The sequence below is a fragment of the Mastigoproctus giganteus genome, chromosome 8 (genome assembly GCF_048544385.1).
Source record: "Mastigoproctus giganteus isolate SK-2022 chromosome 8, ASM4854438v1, whole genome shotgun sequence".
Classification (NCBI taxonomy): domain Eukaryota; kingdom Metazoa; phylum Arthropoda; class Arachnida; order Uropygi; family Thelyphonidae; genus Mastigoproctus; species Mastigoproctus giganteus.
Genome location: NC_143582.1, coordinates 214,006,949 through 214,032,276, shown reverse-complemented (window position 1 = coordinate 214,032,276; position 25,328 = coordinate 214,006,949). Strand labels below are relative to the sequence as shown.

At 36.7% G+C, this 25,328-nt stretch overlaps 1 protein-coding gene across 1 annotated transcript in view; it reads right to left on the bottom strand.

Moving 5' to 3' along the window:
- Nucleotides 1-25,328, bottom strand: part of LOC150082257 (2',5'-phosphodiesterase 12-like) — a 66,906-nt gene that overhangs the window by 21,850 nt on the left and 19,728 nt on the right. The window contains exon 4 of the mRNA XM_090380464.1: nucleotides 23,608-23,740. Within this exon, the coding sequence (XP_090236590.1) occupies nucleotides 23,608-23,740 (133 nt within the window). The remainder of the gene's footprint in view (nucleotides 1-23,607; nucleotides 23,741-25,328) is intronic.

Sequence of the window (25,328 nt, the reverse complement as noted above, 5' to 3'; positions counted from 1 at the left end):
GTACATACTAGGGACTGCTGTTTTGAACTCGCTATATATAGCTTACGCCTTAGAAAAGTGGTACCTATATGGGTTCTTTACAGTAGGAATGAATTCTATATTATACTAGGATTTCTCTTCTACATCTGAGTATTATTGGTTTTGTTTTCTCTATTATAGAGGGCGCTATTATGCTTTTGTTCATCCAAAAAACACCGGCTAATTCTTGACAAATCTTAGGTGGCGCATGACGCTTTGTAGTTATATAAGTCTAGTGAGGTTGCTGCAGGCGTTTTGTTTTTCCCGCCTTGGGCTACGGTAAAGTATGCTTGGTAGATTCCTTACGGGGTTTTTACCATGTCCCCTCTTTTGTTCTCTAAGCATTACTGACAATCCGACCTTATCTGACAGGTTCCGTCTTTCGTTCTCTTAGCATTACTGACAATTTGACTTTATCTGACATTATTTATGTCCTACTTAAAGTAAACTTTATTAGGAATTAGCCATTCCGTTTTTTCCTTTTTCTTTTTCTTCTTTTTCTTTTTATTCGATTGATATATTTTTACAGGCCTTTACTACCTAACCAGGATCCCTACTTTTAGGGTCGGGAAGTTACGCTCCCGGTTAATATCCGATGTACTATCGATAAATTGACCTTTTCTTTCTTTTTGCTTTTAGCTTTCCTCTTGCCTTATTTTTCATACCTCGCGAACTATTAGAGTAATTCGAGGGGGAGTGAGGTACTATTGCTCTACTATACATTTTTCCGTTCTCCTTCGGTTAGCTTTATTAGCTATTTTCTGCAAAATTTTATGCTAAATTGTGTTCAGCAAAAATTTTAATAATTACTCAGTTGTGCTTATAATGTGGTAGCGATCGGTCGGGCTAAATATCATCCAGCCTGTATCATTTATAAATTGTTGTTATGTATTACGGTACGACACTTGTTGTTTTGGCATTCTAGACTTACATTTGTCTCAAATCTTACGTTAATGTTATACTAAATTATTCCACATTTCCACTATTATATTATTTTGGCTTTAGTATACAGGCAGATGATAACAGAAACCGATGGCTCAGTCTAGCATGGGTTGGTTATTTTGTAAGGGTTTAGCCCTCGACAAAGTTCCTTGCAAAATAATTTTCCTGTGTTGGGCTTATTATTTTATTATTTTATTAATTTACTTAATATGATTTATATTTTGGTTTTCATGTATACTGGAGATATGGCAGGACTATGGCTATATGGATTTTCAAACTTTAAAGATATTAACTTTACACTATAACGTATCTATTTAGTATATACATAACGTCCGATGTAATGTTCGATCGTTTGATGGCATTAATTGGGTGTTCTATATATTACACTTTAACTATAATTTTACATCTTTACAACCTAAACTCAGTAATTTTATGGATGCTTTATTAATTAGGAGTTTGCCTATGTATTGACTGGTCTGCAAGGATTCTCCTTATCGTTATCGTTATCTAATTACATTAAATTTCTACATCTTTTTATATCAATATTTTTGTTTTCGCTATATTAAAGTATAAGGATACTATTATGCTAGTTATCATACTCTGTGAGTTTGGTAAGATATATAGTCGATGGTTAACTGTATTTCCCCCATTTTTTAGTTATTTTTACCTTATAATACTATCATGAGTTACTACACTTTGAATAATCATAAGATACTACGTCGGTCGCGTAGGCTAAACTGTACCGCGGATTCTACTATGGCTATGAGTGATCCGATAAGTAACCAAAATAGCCATGTTGCATCTAATGTATTAGGCTTACCAAGTAACCGCCCGGTTAATGATACTATAGACAATAACTTACATTTGGACACGAGGACTTTTGCATCGGAGCTATACTTAAAATTCAACAAATGCAACAATATGAGATGTCAAACTTGCCCGGCCATGAACATTAAACATGTCTCCCATAATACCTATGATCCGGTTTTCTGCCATTCTAGGGGAGCTATTTACCTAATTACATGTAATACGTGTATGGCTAAGTATATTGGACAAACAGGAGGTGAATTACATATTAGAATTAATGGGCACAGATCCCATATTAATAATTTTGTTAATAAAAATGACATTGAACTGCAGCACTTCCAAACACATAGTTTCGATAATATTTCTATTACTATATTAGATATTGAACATAGACACAGCATTAGATTACAACGTGAAAACTGCATTATTCTTAAATATAAAACCCTGTACCCTTATGGTCTCAATAGTTTGTTTAATGGACGTAATTATAATATTGGTAGTTTAGATACTTGTGTTTATAAACTTTTTCATATGGCTAATAGATCCCAGCCTAAATTGCCACGTAGTAAGATGAGAAACAAAGTTTTTAACAATACTGGTACTGGCATTCAAATGCGCACTAAGCATACTTTAGGAAAATTTACCGACATGCTGGATACTTGGGATAAAAATGTTATAAATATTAAACTCATACATGATATCTTATTCGGCCTCAAGCATAGCAAGTTAAAAGCCTTAGAAAAAATTAACCAGACATATTCACATCGTAACCAGCATCTTGACCACTTACTTAGGGATATTTTTAAATATCGTCTATGTAATAAACCTGTTATCCATAACATCTATATCAATATTAAATTCAGTAACATTATATTTGACTACTTACCGTTAAAGGAGATATTAAATAAACATGTTAGCAGTTTTCCACTCAGTAATAGGAATATAGTAACTAGGTTTAGTTACAATAAACCTTTTGGGCTTACTGCTTGTAATTATAAGCAGCTAGCCTGCAACTTAGATAATGTCTACCAGGATGCTATTTGCTACTGCCACTTACCACAATACCATGATTTCGTTGACTTACATCATGGGCATGTAATTACTGGTAATCTTAACCTGGTTCCTCACCAGGAATTGAGATCTGTTCTTTCCTACGGTTTTAAATACAGACCTAACACTAGCCTTAATGCTAATCTTATAACCAAACTAATACATTCTGACCTTATGCATTTTTGCCTTAAATTGGCCTATAAGTTTAATTTACCACTAGAGGCCTTCTATAATTGGCTAGTTCTTACTAATAGCGATTTTAAACAACATATATTTAGTATGCTTTTACATAGGAAGCATCATACCATTAGAGATAGCAAAAGATATAATATGCAGTTAATCAAACGACATTTAAAGGAGTTACAGGATATATTTATCATAACAACTATAGATAAGGCCGCTAATAATTACAGTTTCATCTGCAAAAAATTCTATGCCACACTATTATACAATGAACTACATAGCAGTGCTACATATACTAAATCTAACTGTAACCTTGGTACTATTACCAAAAAGCTACTGGCTATACAAAAAAGGTTAAAAATTAGTAACTATAATACTAATTTTCCGTATTTGTATGGTATTCCCAAGTTTCACAAATCGCCTATTAGTTTCAGATTTATTACATCTTGTAGAAATAGCTACTCAAAAGTCCCACATAGTAAGCTAGTTGAATTGCTCAGCATGATTTTCAAGGCTATAGATTCCTCCAGAATTATTAATAACAATAGACCTATTTTAACCTTTATAAAGAACAATATGAATAGCATCAAACATATAAATACATATGATTTCAAAAATTTATTTACTAGCATCCCACATGATAGTCTAAAATTGGTGTTAAATAATTATTTTACAGAATATAGCCAAATTTTACCCTGCCAACGTAATTATTGGGATAACTTGATTAATCTTTGTATTTCCAACAGCTATATTTATAATGGTAGTAATATTTTCATACAGCATGCTGGCATTGCCATGGGGGCGAGTAGCTCGTGTCTCATCGCCAACTTATATCTGCATCATTTTGAAAACAACTTTGTTAAAGATATCCATATGTTCAGATATATTGATGACCTAATTGTGTTCAACAATACTAGCTTTCTTACAGAAGCGGTTAAACACTACCCGCAGGAGTTGGTTCTAGAAGTCACTAACAACGGTGACCCTTTTAAAGTAGCATATCTGGACATAGATATTCAGATTAATAATAATACACTATCTACCAAGCTATTTGACAAACGCAAAGAATTCAATTTCAAAACTATAGACTTAACCCGTTGGGGTACTAATATCTCTGTACGTATACTTAAAAACATTATAGTGACACAAACTATCAGAAGAGTATATATTTGTAATAATAAAAGTGATGTTATATATGCGCTTATCGATCTTAAGCATAAATTATTGGATAACGGTTTCCCATATAATTTCATTTTGAAACATATGAGTACTGCTTTATCCATAGCACTAAAAAAGTACCACGATAATTTAAACCAGTTGGAAATTATCGAAAATATTAGGCAGGCAGTTTATTAAACTGTTATATACATTTTGGATATTGCCGTGGTCTTAATGTAATCATTATTGTTTTTTAATATAGGGTATAGATATAGCGAGTGGTGTACTAATTAGCCTTTGTATATACATGTACATACTAGGGACTGCTGTTTTGAACTCGCTATATATAGCTTACGCCTTAGAAAAGTGGTACCTATATGGGTTCTTTACAGTAGGAATGAATTCTATATTATACTAGGATTTCTCTTCTACATCTGAGTATTATTGGTTTTGTTTTCTCTATTATAGAGGGCGCTATTATGCTTTTGTTCATCCAAAAAACACCGGCTAATTCTTGACAAATCTTAGGTGGCGCATGACGCTTTGTAGTTATATAAGTCTAGTGAGGTTGCTGCAGGCGTTTTGTTTTTCCCGCCTTGGGCTACGGTAAAGTATGCTTGGTAGATTCCTTACGGGGTTTTTACCATGTCCCCTCTTTTGTTCTCTAAGCATTACTGACAATCCGACCTTATCTGACAGGTTCCGTCTTTCGTTCTCTTAGCATTACTGACAATTTGACTTTATCTGACATTATTTATGTCCTACTTAAAGTAAACTTTATTAGGAATTAGCCATTCCGTTTTTTCCTTTTTCTTTTTCTTCTTTTTCTTTTTATTCGATTGATATATTTTTACAGGCCTTTACTACCTAACCAGGATCCCTACTTTTAGGGTCGGGAAGTTACGCTCCCGGTTAATATCCGATGTACTATCGATAAATTGACCTTTTCTTTCTTTTTGCTTTTAGCTTTCCTCTTGCCTTATTTTTCATACCTCGCGAACTATTAGAGTAATTCGAGGGGGAGTGAGGTACTATTGCTCTACTATACATTTTTCCGTTCTCCTTCGGTTAGCTTTATTAGCTATTTTCTGCAAAATTTTATGCTAAATTGTGTTCAGCAAAAATTTTAATAATTACTCAGTTGTGCTTATAATGTGGTAGCGATCGGTCGGGCTAAATATCATCCAGCCTGTATCATTTATAAATTGTTGTTATGTATTACGGTACGACACTTGTTGTTTTGGCATTCTAGACTTACATTTGTCTCAAATCTTACGTTAATGTTATACTAAATTATTCCACATTTCCACTATTATATTATTTTGGCTTTAGTATACAGGCAGATGATAACAGAAACCGATGGCTCAGTCTAGTATGGGTTGGTTATTTTGTAAGGGTTTAGCCCTCGACAAAGTTCCTTGCAAAATAATTTTCCTGTGTTGGGCTTATTATTTTATTATTTTATTAATTTACTTAATATGATTTATATTTTGGTTTTCATGTATACTGGAGATATGGCAGGACTATGGCTATATGGATTTTCAAACTTTAAAGATATTAACTTTACACTATAACGTATCTATTTAGTATATACATAACGTCCGATGTAATGTTCGATCGTTTGATGGCATTAATTGGGTGTTCTATATATTACACTTTAACTATAATTTTACATCTTTACAACCTAAACTCAGTAATTTTATGGATGCTTTATATATATATATATATATATATATATATTTTTTTTTTTTTTTTTTTTTCAAGGTCAAGAAGTTATGTAGAAGAATATAAGTTGAATTGAACTAATGAGTATAGTTTTCACCCCTAATACTTTTATGTTAAATTCTCCAATTTATCTAGTTGGTATTAAAATTAACTAAAAAAATTGTTTTATATATATATATATATATTATATTTAAATAATGGCTTAAAAGTTAGAATGTAATAACATAAAATAAAATAAGAAAATAAATAAATATTAAGCTATCATTAAAGGCAGCAAAATGCACATCCTCCATATGATGCCCAGATATAACCAATAATTCATATGAAAATAAAACATAAGCCAGTAGTATGGAAAAAAAAACAGTAGAGTGAAAGTTAACATAAAAATATATCAACCGGGAGGGGGAAGTAAAGGTAACAATACAGAAACTGTAGCCAAAAGTTCCCAAATAATTTAGAGCTTTAAATCCAATTAATAATAATAATAATAATAATAATAATAATCCAATTTTAATTTAAAATAATGCCAATTATATAATAATTTAGCGGTACCCCCTGTAAGGTACCAGTTCCAAAAAAGGTGAAATATCACCAAAAAGGGACTAAAAAGAACTACTAAAAGAAAACAAAATAACAAATTATAGACTGACCTATATTCTACAAATTCTTCGTATATATATAGAATAACATAAAATAAATGACACAGAGACACGCGTGACACAGAGACAACCCCTAAGGCAGAATGTGCTGGTCCCGAAGGAACTAGTAGTTGTTGGTGACTCTATTGTCAGGGAAACGGGGAACATGCTTTGTAAAAAAGATAGGTGGAACAGGACCAGGGTATGTCTGCCAGGGGCAAAAGTTGATGACGTTGTAGAGCGAATATCATCTTTTAAGGGCACAAAAGGTGATATAGTTGTACACGTTGGCACTAATGATATTAAGACTAGGAGACCGGCAGAATTACTTAACAAGTACAGGTCACTATTGAACAAAAGCCGAGAATATTTTAAGGGGGGGGTACAGATAAATTATTATATAATTGGCATTATTTTAAATTTAAATTGGATTTAAAGCTCTAAATTATTTTGGGACTTTTGGCTACCGTTTCTGTCTTGTTACCTTTACATTTACTTCCCCCTCCTGGTTTATTTATATTTATTTTTATGTTAACTTTCGCTCTATTTTTTTGCCATACTACTGGCTTATGTTTTATTTTTATATGAATTATTGGTTATATATATATATTGAATAACAAGAAGGAAAAAAAGAGGATATAGTCTAAGGCAACAAACGCTAAGCCTATGCAGAGCAAGGTCAATAAAGTGAAGAAAAAAAAAGTGAGTGAGCTAGAGAATGATAGAAGGGGGCCAGAAAGTAACAAAAAAAAAAAAAAAAAAAAAAAGTATAAGAGATAAATAATTGCAAAATTGATAAAATAAGGATGTTGCCACACAACTTACAATACTGGCCTCTCATCAGATGTCAATGGCCAGGATTGAAATTGCAAGCAAAATAGCAACATATATCTTTATTTCTGATGTAAACCACAAGCAAAAGGGTAAAAAGCAGAAACATAAATAAAAATGAGAATAAAATGTTATTGTTACCAAAATAAATGAAAATTAAATTTTTGTGAGAAAATTAAAAATGTTCTTACAAGGATTAAAAAGGGGGTATTTTGAAAATGGTTTGTGAACTTTACAACTGAAACTATGAAGATGAGAAATTAAAAACTGGTATCGACAACAAATTTCTAGAAACATATAACTCATCAGTCTAATCCAAGTAAAGCTAAAGAAATTTGAAAACAGTAAAAAGAAACATCATACATAGAGACATACTAAATGTAGTCAAACTATTAAATGTATGCTATATACATAACCTACAAGCCCAGAGGAAAAAAATGTGGGAAAAATAGAGTAGGATGAAGTTTGAAAGTAATACATATCTGAAAATATTTTTGAAATAAATTACCGTATTTCCCCATGTATAAGGCACACCCTTTTTTGAAAAATTTGGGGTGGGACTAAAAACTGGGCGCGTCTTATACAGTGGTTGTAGATTTTTTTTACTTGCATTTCCCGCTTTTTCACGGTTGTTGTCTTTGCACTCATTGTTTTGCACTTGTTACCGGTATATTAGGTTACGTTTTGCCACATTCTGCCCAGAAATGGCTCAGAAAAGATTTTCGTACAGTGCTGAATTCAAGTTAAAAGTGATCCAGTTTGCAAAAGTGAATGGAAATCGTGCTGCTGAGTGTAAGTTTGGCCCTCCTCCAACTGAGAAAACAATCCAAGACTGGCTACCGGAAGAAGAAACCCTACTGAAAATGCCACGGCAGAAGAAGGCCATGAGAGGCAAGTCAGCAAAATGGCCTGATTTAGAGAGGGAATTGAAGATATGGATTGAAGAGCAAAGGGCAACTGGAATTACTGTGTCCACAAAGATGGTTCAGCATAAGGCAAGAAGAATTGCTGATGAAAAAGAAGTTACTGATTTCAAAGGAGGACACAATTGGTGCTTCAGGTTCATGAAACAGAATGGACTAAGCATGCGTACACACACCAGACTTGCCCAAAAGATGCCTGAAAGCTATGAGCAGAAGGTCCTTGAATTTCATAGTTTTGTAATTCAATGTCGGAAGACACATCAGTTTGAGTTGGGACAGATTACAAATATGGACAAAGTCCCCCTTCAATTTGATGTCCCAAGTAACAGAACTGTTGATAAGAAGGGAGTGAAAACTGTAACTGTGAAGACAAGTTGTTGTTGTTGTTATTTGGTTTTTAGGAGCATTAGCAACTAAGGCCATATTGCTCCGGTGCGGTGGTCATTCCCTGACCTTTCCGCATCTTCCGTATTTGGTGGTGACGGGCTCGAACCCCGGTCTAATCAAGAAGCGTGTGCTACGCACTGCTGCTCCTTCCCACCTGGCTACGGAGGCGCCTGTGAAGACAAGTGGACATGAAAAGAGCCATTATACAGTTGCTCTAGCTTGTTGTGCCGACGGAACCAAGCTGTCTCCTATGCTGATTTTCAAATGCAAAACAATGCCAAAAGAAGACATTCCTCGAGGAGTGATTGTCCACGTTCATGACAAGGGTTGGATGGATCAGGATAGGATGAAGATCTGGTTTGAGAAAGTTTGGAGGAGACCAGGTGGGCTCTTATGCAAACCTGCCCTATTGGTGCTTGATCAGTTCAGGGCACACATAACAAAAAACACAAAGAAGATCGCTGCAGAGCAAAAAACAAAACTTGCTGTCATACCTGGAGGCTTGACATCCCAGCTCCAACCACTTGATGTCAGCACTAACAAACCCTTCAAACCTGCCATAAGAGACGAATGGAACCAATGGATGAAGTCTTCTGGGGACAATTTGACACCAGCAGGAAGAGTGAAGAAACCAACTATAGGAGAAGTTTGTACCTGGGTGAAAAGATCCTGGGATAATATCAAGATTGAGATCGTTGTCAAGTCATTTAAGAAGTGTGGCATTTCAAATGCCATAAATGGAACTGAGGACAAGGCAATATATGAAGACAGTGATTCGTTGTCAGACACAGATGAGGACAAGCTAATGGATGTTTTGACAGTGATGAGGAGTTGTATGAATTTTATGATGAATAAAACTTGAGTTCAATAACTTTATGTAATACATTTTTTTTTTAAATTTCGGGCCCCAAAATTAAGGTGTCTTATACATGGGTCTTATACATGTCTTATACAGGGGCTTAGAGGGGAACAGGTATCCTGTGTGTTATCAGACACTCAGCCTAAAACACTGATGGATCCAATATCTCTCTATTACAGAAGTTTAGGAGAAGTCTGGTTGGCCTGCCTCCCTAAAATCCACTCATGCACACCTTCTCGATGGTAAGCCCTGTTATGTCACTTAGGTGGCAACGAACGTGTAGAGTGGTTCTCTTCAAGACGCCTGGTCAGCGTGAAGAGGAAAAGGCCAAACCCTCCAGCATATGAGAGCACAACAATACAAATGGCCCTCAGTCCCCAGCAGCTTTCACTCTCCCTCTTACGGCAGCGAGAGGATCACAGTGGAAGCAGAGGGTGCTAAGAATCTCTGGGTATGACCAGGCTGCCATGCACGGAAACTGAACTTGGCCTGTTATAACGTACGATCACTCATCGGTGAAGACAGGATATTAGAGCTGGAAAAGGAATTAGAAAGAGTAAATTGGAATATCATCGGTTTGGCTGAAACAAGAAGAAGAAATGAATCACTTATAGGTTTATCAAGTGGAAATCTGCTGTACACCAATGGAAACAGTGAAAGGAGTGAAGGTGGAGTTTGGTTTCTGGTCCATAAAGATTTTAAAAACAACATTTTGGAATTCAAAAGTACATCACCAAGGGTGTCAAGACTAATACTCAAGATTTCTAAGAGGTACAAGCTAAAGATTATAATGATTTATGCACCAACATCGAGCCATAATGATGAAGAGGTTGAAGAAATGTACACCGAAATTGAGAGTCTTCTAGATGAGCAGAAAACCCACTACACTATTATTATGGGGGACTTCGATGCTAAGGTTGGAAAAAGGCAAAACAGCACAGAAAGAGGAACTATAGGAAATTTTGGTATTGGTGAAAGAAATAAAAGAGGTGAAAGACTTGTGGAATTTGCAGAATCTCAAGGACTGTCAGTAATGAACACTTTTTTTTTTTTCAAGAAAAGGGTGAACAGAAAGTGGACATGGAAGAGTCCAAATGGATTAACAACTAATGAAATCGACTTCATCCTCACTAACAGAAGATATATTGTGAATGATGTTACCGTCCTGAATAAGGTAAATGTTGGAAGTGATCACAGAATGGTAAGATGTACACTTGATATAGATGTAGGAAAGGAAAGGAAAAAACTGACTCGAGTAAATAATACAAAGGTCTTTGAGATAACAGAGGAGGAGAAAAAGCAGTATGTACTGGAACTTAAGAACAAGTTTGAGCTTCTGCAGACTGCTCAGGACCAAGATATCGACGAGGAATATTACAACTTTCTGAAAGTGATAAAGCCCAAGAAACCTATAGGGAAACAAAAATCCAAAGAAGAAAAAATTAGTCAAGAAACGCTTGTCATGATGAACTGAAGACGACAAATGAAGAGAAAGAAAAACACTGACAGGGAGAAAATTGAGTATACTGAGTTATGCAAAGCCATTAGAAAGAAACTCAGAGAGGACATAAGAAGATTTAACACAAGAAAAGTAGAACAAGCATTAAGGGAAAACAAAGGATTTAAATCAGCAGCCATGAGCAGTAATACAGAAAGACAAATGATACTGAAACTGAAGAATAGCGATGGTGTACTTATAAACAGCAGAGAAGGCATAATTCAAATAGCAGAAGACTACTATAGAGAATTATACAAGGAGCGAGGGAATGATACCAGCAGTGGGGAGGATGGATTGCAAAGTAGCAACACATACGACATACCCGATATTCTTCCTGATGAGGCAGAACATGAATTGAAGAAAATGAAGAATCGGAAAGCCCCGGGGGAAGATGAAGTTACTGTAGAGTTGTTAAAATTGGGAGGAAGAGACAACACAAAAACTGGCAAAGCTCTTCACAAAGTGCATTAGAAAAGGTGTGACACCTAAGCAGTGGAATAATGCAATCATAGTTTTGCTGCATAAGAAAGGAGATAAATCAGAAATTGGAAATTATAGACCAATTAGCTTGTTATCCCACATCTACAAGTTGTTCACAAGGGTCATTACTAACAGATTAGAAAGAATACTTGATGAGAATCAACCGAAAGAGCAAGCTGGCTTTGGGACAGGATTCTCAACTATGGATCACCTTCACGTAATATCACAGCTAATGGAGAAAGCAGATGAATATAAAACACCATTATGCCTGCCATTTGTGGATTATGAAAAGGCATTTGACTCCATACAGCATAAGGCAATGTTTCGGGCATTGGAAAGACAAAGGCATAGATACCCGTTATATATTATGATTTTGAAGAAAATATATGAGACTGCTACCTCCTTTATTAGACTAGACAAAGACAGTAGCAAATTTAAAATCGAGAAAGGAGTTCGACAAGGAGACACAATATCTCCGAAGCTGTTTACTGCTGCCCTTGAGGAAGTTTTCAGAAGATTAGACTGGTCGCAGAAAGGAGTCAATGTGAATGGAGAGTACCTAAACCATTTACGATTTGCAGATGACATTGTGGTCATAAGCCACGATCCCAAAGAATTAGAGGAAAATCTTAATCAGTTATGCAGAATTAGTAAGGATTTTGGACTAAAGATGAATATGGCTAAAACAAAAGTAATGATGAACAAGTATGCCACGGAAAGGGAAATAATGATTGAAGGAGCAGTAATTGAAAAGGTGGAGTCATATACTTATCTGGGACAAGTTATTAGCTGTAATAATGATAAATGGCTGGAAGTCAAGAGAAGAATAAATTTTGGATGGATAGCATTCAGGAAATATAGTCACATACTGAAGAGCAATATCCCAGTTTGTCTGAAACTTAAAATAATGAATCAATGTATACTCCCCACCATGACTTATTGAAGTGAAATTTGGGCACTCACCAAAAGAATGGAAGAGAAGCTGAGAACTAATAATTAGAACTAATTAGAACTAATTTGGCACTAATAATATTAAGAGTAGGAGACCGGCAGAATTATTTAACAAGTACAGGTCACTGTTGAACAAAAGCCGAGAATTAGGGTTGAATTTGAAAGTGTCTGCAATTCTGCCCAGACACGATAGGAGGGAGTATATGATGAGAGCCTTGTCGATCAATTCGGCCCTGGAAAGATTGTGCAAGGCTCAAGGGGTAGAATTTTTTTCAGCCTGGACTGTACTTGTTAACAGGAGAGATCGCTTCTACAGGGATGGGATACACTTAAATAGAAAGGGTGCAAGAATATTTGCTGATGCTATCGAGGCAGTGTTAGGTGGGTCGGAAAACTGCTAGTTGGGGGGAGACAAAGACCAATAGATTGACAGTAGCCACTGGCAGAGGTGAAAGAGATTCTTGCACTGCTTCTATTAGAATGAGCAGAAGCCTGAAAAACATGATGCATGGTATTTCAGAGACTGCTGGGAGCCATTGCGGTACAAGTAAACACATGGGTTAGCATTAGCATTAGTAGAGGCATTTGATACAAAAAAGCAAGCTTATGCAGCATCAGCCAAAAAAAAAAAAAAAAAAAAAAACCCACTTCCACTTCACCCCTCTGTTCGTTCAAAATACCTGTCCAGCTGAGCCTTAAACTTATTTAGGCTATCAACCTCCACCACAAGGGATGGCAGTCTGTTCCACCAACCAACCACCCGCTGGCTAAAGGCAAATTTCCGCACGTCTATCCTACATCTGTCTTTCCTCAATTTGAATTTATGCCCTCTCAGGTGATTTTTCTGAGCTAGAGGAAGAATCCCATCAGCATTGAGCATGCTTAAACCATTCAATGCTCTATACACCTCTATCAGATCACCTCGCTGGTGCCTAGTCTCCAGACACTGTAATTTGCAAAACTTAAGCCTTTCTTCGTAAGAGCACCCCTTTGTTCCATTCACTAATCTTGTTGCCCTTCTCTGTACTCGTTCCAGCAGCTCTACATCCTTCTTGAAATGAGGCCTCCAGACCTGTATACAGTACTCTAGGTGTGGCCTGACCATTGCCTTATACAATGGAATAATCACCTCCTTATCCCTGCTGGAAAAATTCCTGTATATCATTGACAATACTCCATGAGCTACTCTTGCAGCCCGTCTGCACTGCTCAGAGAACTTCATATCTGCCTGCACAACCACCCCCAAGTCCCTTTCATTCTCTACCACTGTCAGTGTAGTACCACAGAGTTGATACGTTGCTCTGGGGTTGCTGTTTCCCATGTGTAGTACTTTACATTTGTCAATGCTAAACTTCATTTGCCACCTCTCAGCCCATCTGCTCAACCTTTCCAGATCCTGTTGCAGCAGCATAGTGTCAGTAGTGTCCTTGACAACCCTGCCAAACTTTGTATCATCTGCAAACTTGGACATTAAGCTTGATATACCCTCATCAATATCATTTATAAATACAGAAAACAATAATGGACCCAACACTGAGCCCTGAGAGCCCTGAGGGGTTGTGTTAGGGTAGCTAAGAATAGAAACAGGTGCAGGTATACTTGCGTGTACACCAATGCTAGGAGTTTAGTAAATAAATTTGATGAATTTGAGGTATTGCTCAAAACATCGAAGGCAGATATTGTTGGGATATCAGAGACGTGGTGTCACACAGATATAAGGGATGCAGAACTGCAATTTGGGGAGTACAACGTCTACAGAAAGGATAGACAGGATAGGAAGGGAGGAGGGGTTATGTTATTAGTTAAGAAACACATAAAAACCAAGGAAGTGAAGCCAGTCGACATCGCTGGACAGTGCAGTGTGGAGTCAGTTTGGTGTGACATAAACATTGGGAGATCAAAATTGAGAGTAGGAGTGTGCTATAGGCCTAATGACTCTGATGAGTATAATAAGGAACTGTACAGGGAAATAGAATGGGCCAGTAAATCAGAGTGTCTTATAATGGGAGATTTTAATTTCTCAGATATTGACTGGAATTTGGGGGCTGGTCACTCACACACTAGCAGGGCTTTTGTGGATTTATTGGATGATTGTTTTCTACATCAGCATGTTCGGGAGGCAACTAGAGGGAGTAATACTCTTGATTTGATTATCAGCAGTGATTCTTCATGCATTAAGAATCTGCAGATAAATGAACCACTAGGTGGCAGTGATCACAGTGTGCTGAAGTGGGATTTACTCAAAGAGGTAACTACCATTAGGGGTAAAGGGAAGGGTTATTGCTTCCGTAAAGGCGACTACGATGGACTGAGACAGTATTTAAATTCTATACAGTGGGACCAACTGATGATGTTACCAACAGCAAATTCAAAATGGGAAGCATTCAAAGAACTTATCTTGGAAGCTACTAGGCTTTTCATGCCAACTAAGAAATATTGTTCAAGGTTTAGGCCAAAATGGATGTCAGATGAACTAATGAGGCATATGGCAGACAAGAAAAATGCATGGGATACATACAAATTAACACATGACACAGAAGCCTATGATAGATACAGGTTGATATGCAACCAAGTAACAAAGGAGGTTAGGCAGGCGAAGGCAGATTACGAGAAATCCTTGGCAAGGGATGCAAAGAAAAACAGCAAAGAGTTCTTTACTTATGTAAACTCTAGAAGGAAGGGGATGAATCAGATTGGTCCACTTGATATTGATGGGTCAACTGTTGATGATCCTGCTCAGGTAGCTAACAAACTAAATGAATATTTTGCATCGACATTCACACATGAGGAGTTATTCAGCGAGGGGAATGCCAGAGGTGTATTCAACTCTAGCAGTAAGCTACAGAATCTTGAAATAACTGGGAGTAAAGTGGAGGAGAAACTGTTGAAGATAAACACAAGAAAGGCACCCGGGGTGGATGGGATCTATCCAGTTATATTAAAGGAGGCAGCAAAGGAAGTAAGCAAACCCTTAGCCATAATTATGAGAGCTTCCTTGGACTCAGGGGAGGTACCCATAGACTGGAAATGTGCAAATGTGACCCCAATTCACAAAGGAGGATCAAAGGCTGACACAAGTAATTATAGACCTGTGAGCTTAACTTCTGTTCCAGGAAAATTAATGGAGGCACTGGTTAAAGAAGCACTGCAGGATCATTTAGACAAGACTTCAGTTATAGCTCAGACACAGCATGGTTTTGTTAAGGGGAAGTCTTGCCTGACCAACTTAATTGGATACTATGATGCAGTCACAAAAGAACTGGATGCAGGGAATAACTTTGATATTATATACTTGGCTCTTAGAAAGGCTTTTGATACTGTTGCACATGGAAGACTGCTACACAAATTGGAGCAGTGTGACATTGGAGGCAAATTGCTGCTATGGATAAAGGGGTGGTTGAGGGGGAGAAGACAGAGAGTGGTAATCAATGGACACTGCTCATCGTGGACTGATGTTATTAGTGGAGTCCCTCAGGGCTCAGTGTTGTGTCCATTATTGTTTTCTGTATTTATAAATGATATTGATGATGGTATATCGGGCTTAATGTCCAAGTTTGCAGACGATACAAAGGTTGGCAGGGTTGTCAAGGACACTACTGACACTATGCTGCTGCAACAGGATCTGGAAAGGTTGAGCAGATGGGCTGAGAGGTGGCAAATGAAGTTTACCATTGATAAATGTAAAGTACTACACATGGGAAACAGCAACCCCAGAGCAACGTATCAACTCTGTGGTACTACACTGACAGTGGTAGAGAATGAGAGGGACTTGGGGGTGGTTGTGCAGGCAGATATGAAGTTCTCTGAGCAGTGCAGACGGGCTGCAAGAGTAGCTCATGGAGTATTGTCAATGATATACAGGAATTTTTCCAGCAGGGATAAGGATGTGATTATTCCATTGTATAAGGCGATGGTCAGGCCACACCTAGAGTACTGTATACAGGTCTGGAGGCCTTATTTCAAGAAGGATGTAGAGCTGCTGGAACGAGTACAGAGAAGGGCAACAAGATTAGTGAATGGAACAAAGGGGTGCTCTTACGAAGAAAGGCTTAAGTTTTGCAAATTACAGTGTCTGGAGACTAGGCACCAGCGAGGTGATCTGATAGAGGTGTATAAAGCCTTGAATGGTTTAAGCATGCTCAATGCTGATGGGATTCTTCCTCTAGCTCAGAAAAATCACCTGAGAGGGCATAAATTCAAATTGAGGAAAGACAGATGTAGGATAGACGTGCGGAAATTTGCCTTTAGCCAGCGGGTGGTTGGTTGGTGGAACAGACTTCCATCCCTTGTGGTGGAGGTTGATAGCCTAAATAAGTTTAAGGCTCAGCTGGACAGGTATTTTGAACGAACAGAGGGGTGAAGTGGAAGTGGGTTTTTTTCTTTTTTTTTTTGGCTGATGCTGCATAAGCTTGCTTTCTTGCATCAAATGCCTCTACTAATGCTAATGCTAATGCTAACTACACAGCAAAGAATGGAACGAATTATATTGGGAATCAGACTGTTAGATAAGAAGAGGAAACACATGGATTAGGCAGCAAACTCAAGTAAAGGACATTGTTATCAAAACTAAAGAACTAAAATGGTCTTGGGCAGGACACATAGCTCGAAGACATGATGACAGATGGACTAAGAAAATAACAGAATGGTACCCAAGAGGGGCTAGAAGAAAACCTGGAAGACCAAGGCAGAGATGGATAGATGAAATTCATGAGTTTTTGGGTAGAAAATGGATGGCCGGTGCTCAAAACAGAAGGAACTGGAAAGTTGCCGGAGTGGCCTTCATCCTGCAGTGGATTGAAAATGGCTGATGATGATGATGATGAAGATACATGGGGAAATACGGTAAGTTACAAATTAAGCCAAAAAAGTGAGAAATTTAGACTGGCACCTGGCAGTAACACTGAGGTCAAAAAGTATGCAAAAAATCACAAGATACACAATGCAAACCACAAAGAACAAAAAAAAAAATAAATAAATAAATAATAATAATAATAATAAAATAATAAGAAATCTGTATTAATGTAATGCATTTTTAAACAAAATTTTTTATGGTTGATTATATTAAGAGGCTCTCTGGCCACTGGTTTGGAGAGTTGCCCACGGAAGTGCCAGCGAGTAGGTCAGTCACCCACCCAACCCATCTTGAAACACGGACAAAGGTGTCTAACGTGTGCGAGTCAATGGGTCTTGAATAAGTGCAAAGGCCCAATGAAAGTGAAGGCCGACGTTCGAGTCGGCTGTGTTGGGATCCTGTGCCATGAAACCGGCACTCGAGCACCAACGGCCTTTGTAGCTGAGTGGTCAGGAGCAGGAGTGCAGTAACACATGCTCTTTGAGTATACCAGGGTTCAAGGCTCTGACTGCTAAATACGGTCAATCTGCCAACCTGCACTGGACCGGCATGGCAGATTATGGTCCATTTCCCTCAACATAAATTGTTGGAATCTTCAATCCTACAGTGGAATGACGCAGTTTACTTTTTTTTCCCTTTTTTTTTTTATATTAAGGGAATGATAATTTAAATAAGATAAAGGAAAATAATTGCCAGTAAGTTTAAGAAAAAATTTTTTAAGGTTGGAAATAGCAATATTGTAGTTATTACATACAGTAGCAATTCTAACACATTGGGAAGTAATGACATTAGAGTGGACACTTAGAAATATTGGAAATCCAATGGGAAAAAATAACTTCAAAGTTTAAAGAGTCTGATTGTAAAGATCAACTGAAGTATGATCACAACAATATTAATGTTAAGGTCCAAATAATTAGTGGTGTTATTACAGGAATTACTTTTTTCTAGAGTAAGTTCAGGAGGATACAAATGGCTAAAATCCTTAATAAAGTTAGTATAATTGATTATGCAAAGCAATATATACCTAAATAACAGTATGTTTTGAGGAAGAGAAATTCTGGACCAGTAAAGATATAAATTTGCAAGAATACAAGAGGCAGGGCTACCCATGGGAGTACCCTTGATCTGCTGATATACCCAGAAACCATCAAAAACATAGTTATTAAAGACACAAAGATTGATCAAGTTATTCCAAAAAAGTGATGTTGCTATTAATAACATTATATATATGGAAAATTTCTAAAAGAACAGCCATATTCTAAAGTTTGAATATCTTGTAATTTATGATTTTAATGTTTCCAAGACAGATAAATTATTAAGAATAATTTTTTTGTTATGTAAAATACCCAAGACAGGTTTAAGTAACTGTCTTAATGTAATTAGTATTAGTAATGGCCATATGGTGCAAGGAAGCCTAAGGCTTATGATGCACCAGCCAAAAAAAAAAAAAAAAAAAGAGTAAAATAATAATAAAAAAATAAAATTAAATAAATAATAAAAGAAAAGGAAATAGACTCCCATTGGTAACTATCCAGCTTACCTTTGAATTTCCCCAAACTGTCAGCCTCTACCACCTATGTAGGTAACTTATTCCAGTAATTTATAACTCACTGGCTAAAATAAATCTTCCTGCAACCCAGTCTAAACATCTCCCTCCGTAACTTGAATTTATGGCCCCTAGTTCTAGAATCAGTTATAACTGTGAAAATTTCAACCTAATTCATTTTACTTTTGCCTCTCAGAACCTTAAACAGCTCAATCAAGTTTCCTCTAAGGTGATTAGTTTCCAAGCTGTGCAACCCACATATTCAAAGTCTTTCCTCATAAGAATGCCCTTTTGCTGATCTCACCAGGTGAGTTACCCATCTTTGGACCCTATCAAGAAGCTCTGTTTTTTTTTTTCAGGTGCTGTCTCCACACTTGAACACAGTATTTCAAGTGTGGTCTAACAATAGCCTTATATAAAGGGATTATGACGTCCTTATCTCTACTAGAAAATGTTCAATAAATCATCGATAGGACACCATGGGCCTTCCTTGCAACCTGTCTACAATGATCAGAGAACTTCAGGTCTAACCGTATTGAAACTCAAGTCCCTTTCTTCCACTACTAACTTTAGTTCAACTCCACTAAGTGTATCAGTTATTTTGGGGTTGCTGTTCTCCAGGTGTAAGACCTTGCATTTTGCTGAATTAAAGCATAGCTGCCACTTTTCTGAAATCCCTGAAGTCTATCTAAGTCACTCTGAAGAAGCTCTGCTTGGCAGTGATCATTAAGTACTCTACCAATCTTTCATCATTTAAAAATTTAGACATCATGCCCTTCATCCATTCATCAATGTCATTTAAGAAAATCAAAAACAACAGTGGTCCCAATTCCAGGAAAGTGAACATACAGCTATTAATTTTTAGTGATAATGTTAGGAGAGGAAAGCACCAGTCTGTATCATTCTCATGTAGCTCTTTGTTTAATGTATCAATGTAGAATTAGCTTTAAATAAGAAATTAAAACTAAATATTAATAATTTTAAATTTCTCTTTGTTTATTTCATTCCAAAGTTTCATAAAACACCTGTCAAATTCAGATTTATTACTTCTTGTAAAAACAGTTATGTTCATTTTCCTGAAATCCTATCCACAGGACATTGAATTCCACCTTCCAGTTTCAGAAACCTTGTCCTGCACAAGCAGCTTCAACTTCTTGAATATCCTTTACCAATTCCTTAAATCACAATCCATCTTAAGATAATTCTCCAGTGGGAAAAGGATAACTTAGTTGATCACAATCCATCTAAAACTCTGTTCCTGTCTTATATCTCACAAAAATAATTCTTCTACTCCTATGGTTATCTACAATGACACTCAGATTTCTAGACAAGATCACATTTCTCTATTAAAGATTACCCTGACTTCTAATCTCCATTGACAAAAGCACATAATAAATATTGCTTCCTCTGCATCTAAAAAACTTCCTCCTTTGCTCTTGGCATTACTTTTCTTCCAAAGAGCTACTCACTCTTTACAAATCTCAAATCTACCCTGCCATGGAATATTGTTTTCACATCTGGGACAGTGCCTCCAAAACCTCTCTCAGGCTTCTAGACTCCATTCAAAAGAGGGCAGTTAGGTTAATTAATGACCCATCTCTAACAAAGTCTCTCTACTCTCTGTCTCATAGACATTGTTTCTGCTGCATGCCTTTTCTATAGACATTTCCATGGGCATTGTTCTTCTGAATTTGCTTCTATAATTCTAAACTAGTCCAAACATGTGCCATAACCATCCTTTTACTGTCCAACTTCAACCTCACAGAACCAGCTTTTCTTCTTCCTCATTTATCCCTTCAACTTCCATTTTTTGGAATAACCTCCCTTCATATATATTTCCCGAAAATTATAATATACAGAAATTCAAGACTAATAGTAGTAGTAGTAGCAGTGGCATTTGATGCAAGAAAGCAAGTGTATGAGCTTATGCAGCATCAGCCAAAAAAAAAAAAAAAAAAAAAAATCACACCATTCCCTCCAAATGCCTGTCAAGTTCCTCCTTAAATTTATTCAACCTATCAACTTCTACAATGACAGATGGAAGTTTGTTCCAGCAATTAACCACCTGCTGGCTAAAGGCAAATTTCTGCACATCTAATCTACATCTGTCTTTTCTTAATTTGAATTTATGCCCCCTTAGGTTCGTAATCTGAACAAGTGGAAGGATCCCATCAGAATTCAGCGTGCTGAACCGATTCAAGGCCTTATACACCTCAATCAGATCACCGCGCAGGTGCCTAGTCTCCAGCCACTACAATTTGCAGAACTTAAGCCTCTCTTGGTAAGAGGATCCCTTCATTCCCCTCACCAATCTTGTTGCCCTTCTCTGTACATGCTCAAGCAAATCAACATCCTTCCTAAAATGAGGCCTCCAGACCTGTACGCAGTACTCAAGGCGTGGCCTGACCATTGCCTTATACAGAGGGATAATCACCTCCTTTTCCCTGCTAGCAAAATTCCTATATATCATTGACAAAACACCATGACCTGCCTTGGCAGCTTGTCTGCATTGCTCAGAAAACTTCATATCTGACTGCACAATTACTCCCAGGTCTTTTTCATTTTCTACCACCTTAAGTGTAGTACCACACAGCTGGTACGTTTCTCTGGGGTTACTTCTACCCATATGCAGTACTTTGCATTTGTCAAGGTTAAACTTCAGTTGCCACTTCTTAGCCCATCTGCCCAAATTATCTAGATCCTGTTGCAGTAGCACACTGCCATTACTGTCATTAACAACCCTGCCAACCTTTGTATCATCTGCAAACTTCGACATTAAGCCTGATATACCTTCATCAATATCACTGATAAATATACAAAACAACAGTGGACCTAACACCGAACCCTGTGGGACTCCACTAATAACATTAGTCCAAGAAGAGCAGCACACATTGATTACCACCCTCTGTCTTCTCCCACTTAACCATCCTTTTATCCATTGTAGCAACTTACCCTTAATACCATTCTGCTCCAATTTGTACAATAGTCTTCCATGTGCAACAGTGTCAAAAGCTTTCCTGAAATCCAAATATATGATATCAAAATTATTTTTTGCATCCAGTTCCTTTGTAACCACATCATAATATCCTATCAAATTTGTCAGACAAGACTTTCCCTTAACAAACCCATGGTGTGTCTGAATTATTGCTGCAGTCTTGTCTAGATGATCCTGCAATGCATCTTTAACCAGTGACTCCATTATTTTACCCGGAACAGAAGTTAAACTAACTGGTCTGTAATTACTCGTGTCACTGTTCGATCCCCCCTTTGTGAATTGGGGATACATTTGCACATCTCCAGTCCATGGGAACCTCCCCTGAGTCCAAGGACGCTCTCATAATTATGGCTAAGGGTTTGCTTAGTTGCTTTGCCGCCTCCTTTAATATAACTGGATAGATCCCATCCACCCCAGGTGCTTTTCTTATGTTTAACTTCAACAATTTCTCCTCCACTTTGCTTTCAGTTATTACAAAATCATTAAGTATCCTGCTACAATTTGATAACCTTCTGCCATTTTCAAACCTTAATAATTCCTCATGTGTGAATGTAGATGCAAAATACTCATTCAGTTTGTTTGCTATCTGAGCAGGGTCATCAACAGTCGAACCAGCGATGTCAAGTATCTTCTTTCATCTTCTCAACCTTCAACTCACACAATATATAGTACTATAGGTTCTAATACCTTTCATGTTTGGTGTTTTCATTGAAAAAAAAAATAAAAATAGTACCCTGCTCCTTTAATAGAAATCATACATATCATCCAACTTTGTACTCTTGTAATGCCAAAAAACAACGAGGCCGAAAACAACCTCAGGCCAGAGACATTGCTAGAGAGAAGATCATCACTAAGCTGAAGTCTGATGTACCTAGGAGACATCTAACATTAACATTTTTAGTTTTGTGATTGTTATACACCTGTAAATTGCACAAATTCTATGGCCATGTTGCCTATTTGTGGGATTAAAAAAGTTTTCAGGAGAGAAAAAACATGTGGCCCTTACTCAAAACCAATTTGAGTAATTTTTTATATAGAGCGACTACTGTATATAAAAAAGTAAGTAGATAAAATTACCTTCCATCGAGACAGGATCTGAATGTGCCCTTATCACATAGTGTGGAAGGATAAATTTACAAAAAAGCACAAAGGATTATAATAATGACCAAACCATGATACAATGTGCTAGATAGAAGGATATTTCACTTTTTTGAAAAATTTTTATAAAAAAACAGACAAAAATGATCTGAGCAGCTCAGTGCCAAATTACTTTCTACCATCAACAACAATATATATCCTCTTCAGCTTTTGCGACAAAAATACAGTTTCTGATTCCTGTCATTTGCAGTACATTTTTCTGGCCTTTTTTTTTTTTTTAATGAGTAACTGAGATGAGTAATGAGTAACACTGAGAGAAAAAAAAAAAAAAAAAAAGAGTAAAATAATAATAGAAAAATAAAATAAAATAAATAATAAAAGAAAAGGAAATAGACAACCTATTGAATATTGTAAGGGTTTCTTTGCATTGCCCAGAACAATCCAATCGATTCAATCAAAAATAATCCAGTACAGGTTTCATGAAATCTGTATTGGATTTCTTTTGATAATTTAAGGAAGATAAATAACATACGCATACATCATTGCTAAAACAAAAGTTTACCATTCCCTACCTTTCAGTTAAAAATACATCAGTACTGGTCAATGATGTTATATAAAATTGAAACATGCTTAAAATAAAAACCATAATTTAACATAAGATCTTACCTGAAGAACTGTAGTCCTTTCAAGGAACCTTTTAGTTAAATTTTCATTTTCTGAAATTTTGTCCAAAATATCAGAATAAACTGGTTCAGTCTTCAAGACCTCACTAAGGGTAAGGCTCTGATTAGTTAACAGCCTGAAAAACAGTAATAGTTTAGGACTGCATCTGGAATCAATATTTTTATTTAATTTACCAAAGGTAACATACCAACATCACCCTCCCTCCACTGTCACCCACTTGATTTCACAACAATTTTTAACTCTGGCAATAACCAGAATCATTCTTTTATAAAAGAATGATTCTGGTTATTGCCAGAATCATTCTTTTATAAAACAGGAGACAAAATTCCTGTTATAATAACTACGTATTTTGTTATACTCTAATGGCCAGAATGATTTAATATTAAACATTTTCATCAAGATTAGCCAAAAAAATATTTATATAAATAGCATTACCAACAGCTGCAATAAAATAAAAAAGAAAAAATTTACTAAATGCTGATTACTGAGGGCATATGAGCTACGAGAAAATCCACCTAAGTAAACCCTAAAACTTGCAGTTGATGGAATTTATCCAATTATACTAAAAGCAGTAGCAAGAGAGGTGAGCAAACCTTTAGCCATATTTATGAAAGCATCCTTGAATTCAGGGAAGTCCCTATAGATCAGAGATATGCAAATCTCTCTCTCTCCTATACATAAAAGGATGAAATGAATAATTACAAACCTGTAAGACTGACTTCTGCACCAGGAAGAATAATGGAATTGCTGATTAAAGAAGTAATGAAGGATCATCTTGACAGGAATGCAGTCATAGCATGGATATGTTAAGGGAAGATCTTGCTGGCTAATCTGATTAGCTACTATGAGATAGTCTTACTGGATGTAATATAATTTTGACATCATATACTTAGATTTCAATACTCTTCCACAAGAATGACTGCTGTACAAAAGCAGTGGGGCATTAAGGATAAATTACTGTATAAAAGGATAGTTGAATAGGAGGAATCAGAGCATGGTTATTAATGGGCACTGTTCTTCTTGGACTAATGTTAATAGTGGAATCCCTCAGAGTTTGGTATTGAACTCTTACTGTTTCAATATTTAATAATGATATTGATGAAGGAGCATTAAGTTTAATGACAGTTATCATTGACAGTAATGACAGCTGAAAAACAGCAATTGATGTTTAACACTGATAAATGGAGAATGAAAGAGACCCATGGTAATTGTACAGTCCAATAAAAAGTTTTCTGAGCAGCATAGACAGGGATTACTAGAAGAGATCACAGAGTTCATACAGGAATTTTGCCAGCAGGAATAATAGGCGCCTCCATAGCCAGGTGGACAGGAGCAGCAGTGCGTAGCACACGCTTCTTGATTAGACCGGGGTTCGAGCCCGTGCCCACCAAATACGGAGGATGCGGAAAGGTCAGGGAATGACCACCGCATATCCCCGGAGCAATATGGCCTTAGTTGCTAATGCTCCTAAAAACCAAATAACAACAAACCAGTAGGAATAAACAGGTGATTATCAAGTTGTATAAGGCAATAGCCAGGCAACATCTTCAGTAGTGCATACAGGTTTGGAAGCCTCATTTTAGAAAAGATATTGGATCTGTTGGAATAGGTGTAGGGGGGGGGAAACAAGATTAGTCAAGAGCACAAAACAGCACTCTTCTTTTTGAAGGACTTAGGTTCTGTAAACTGCATTGTCCATAAAC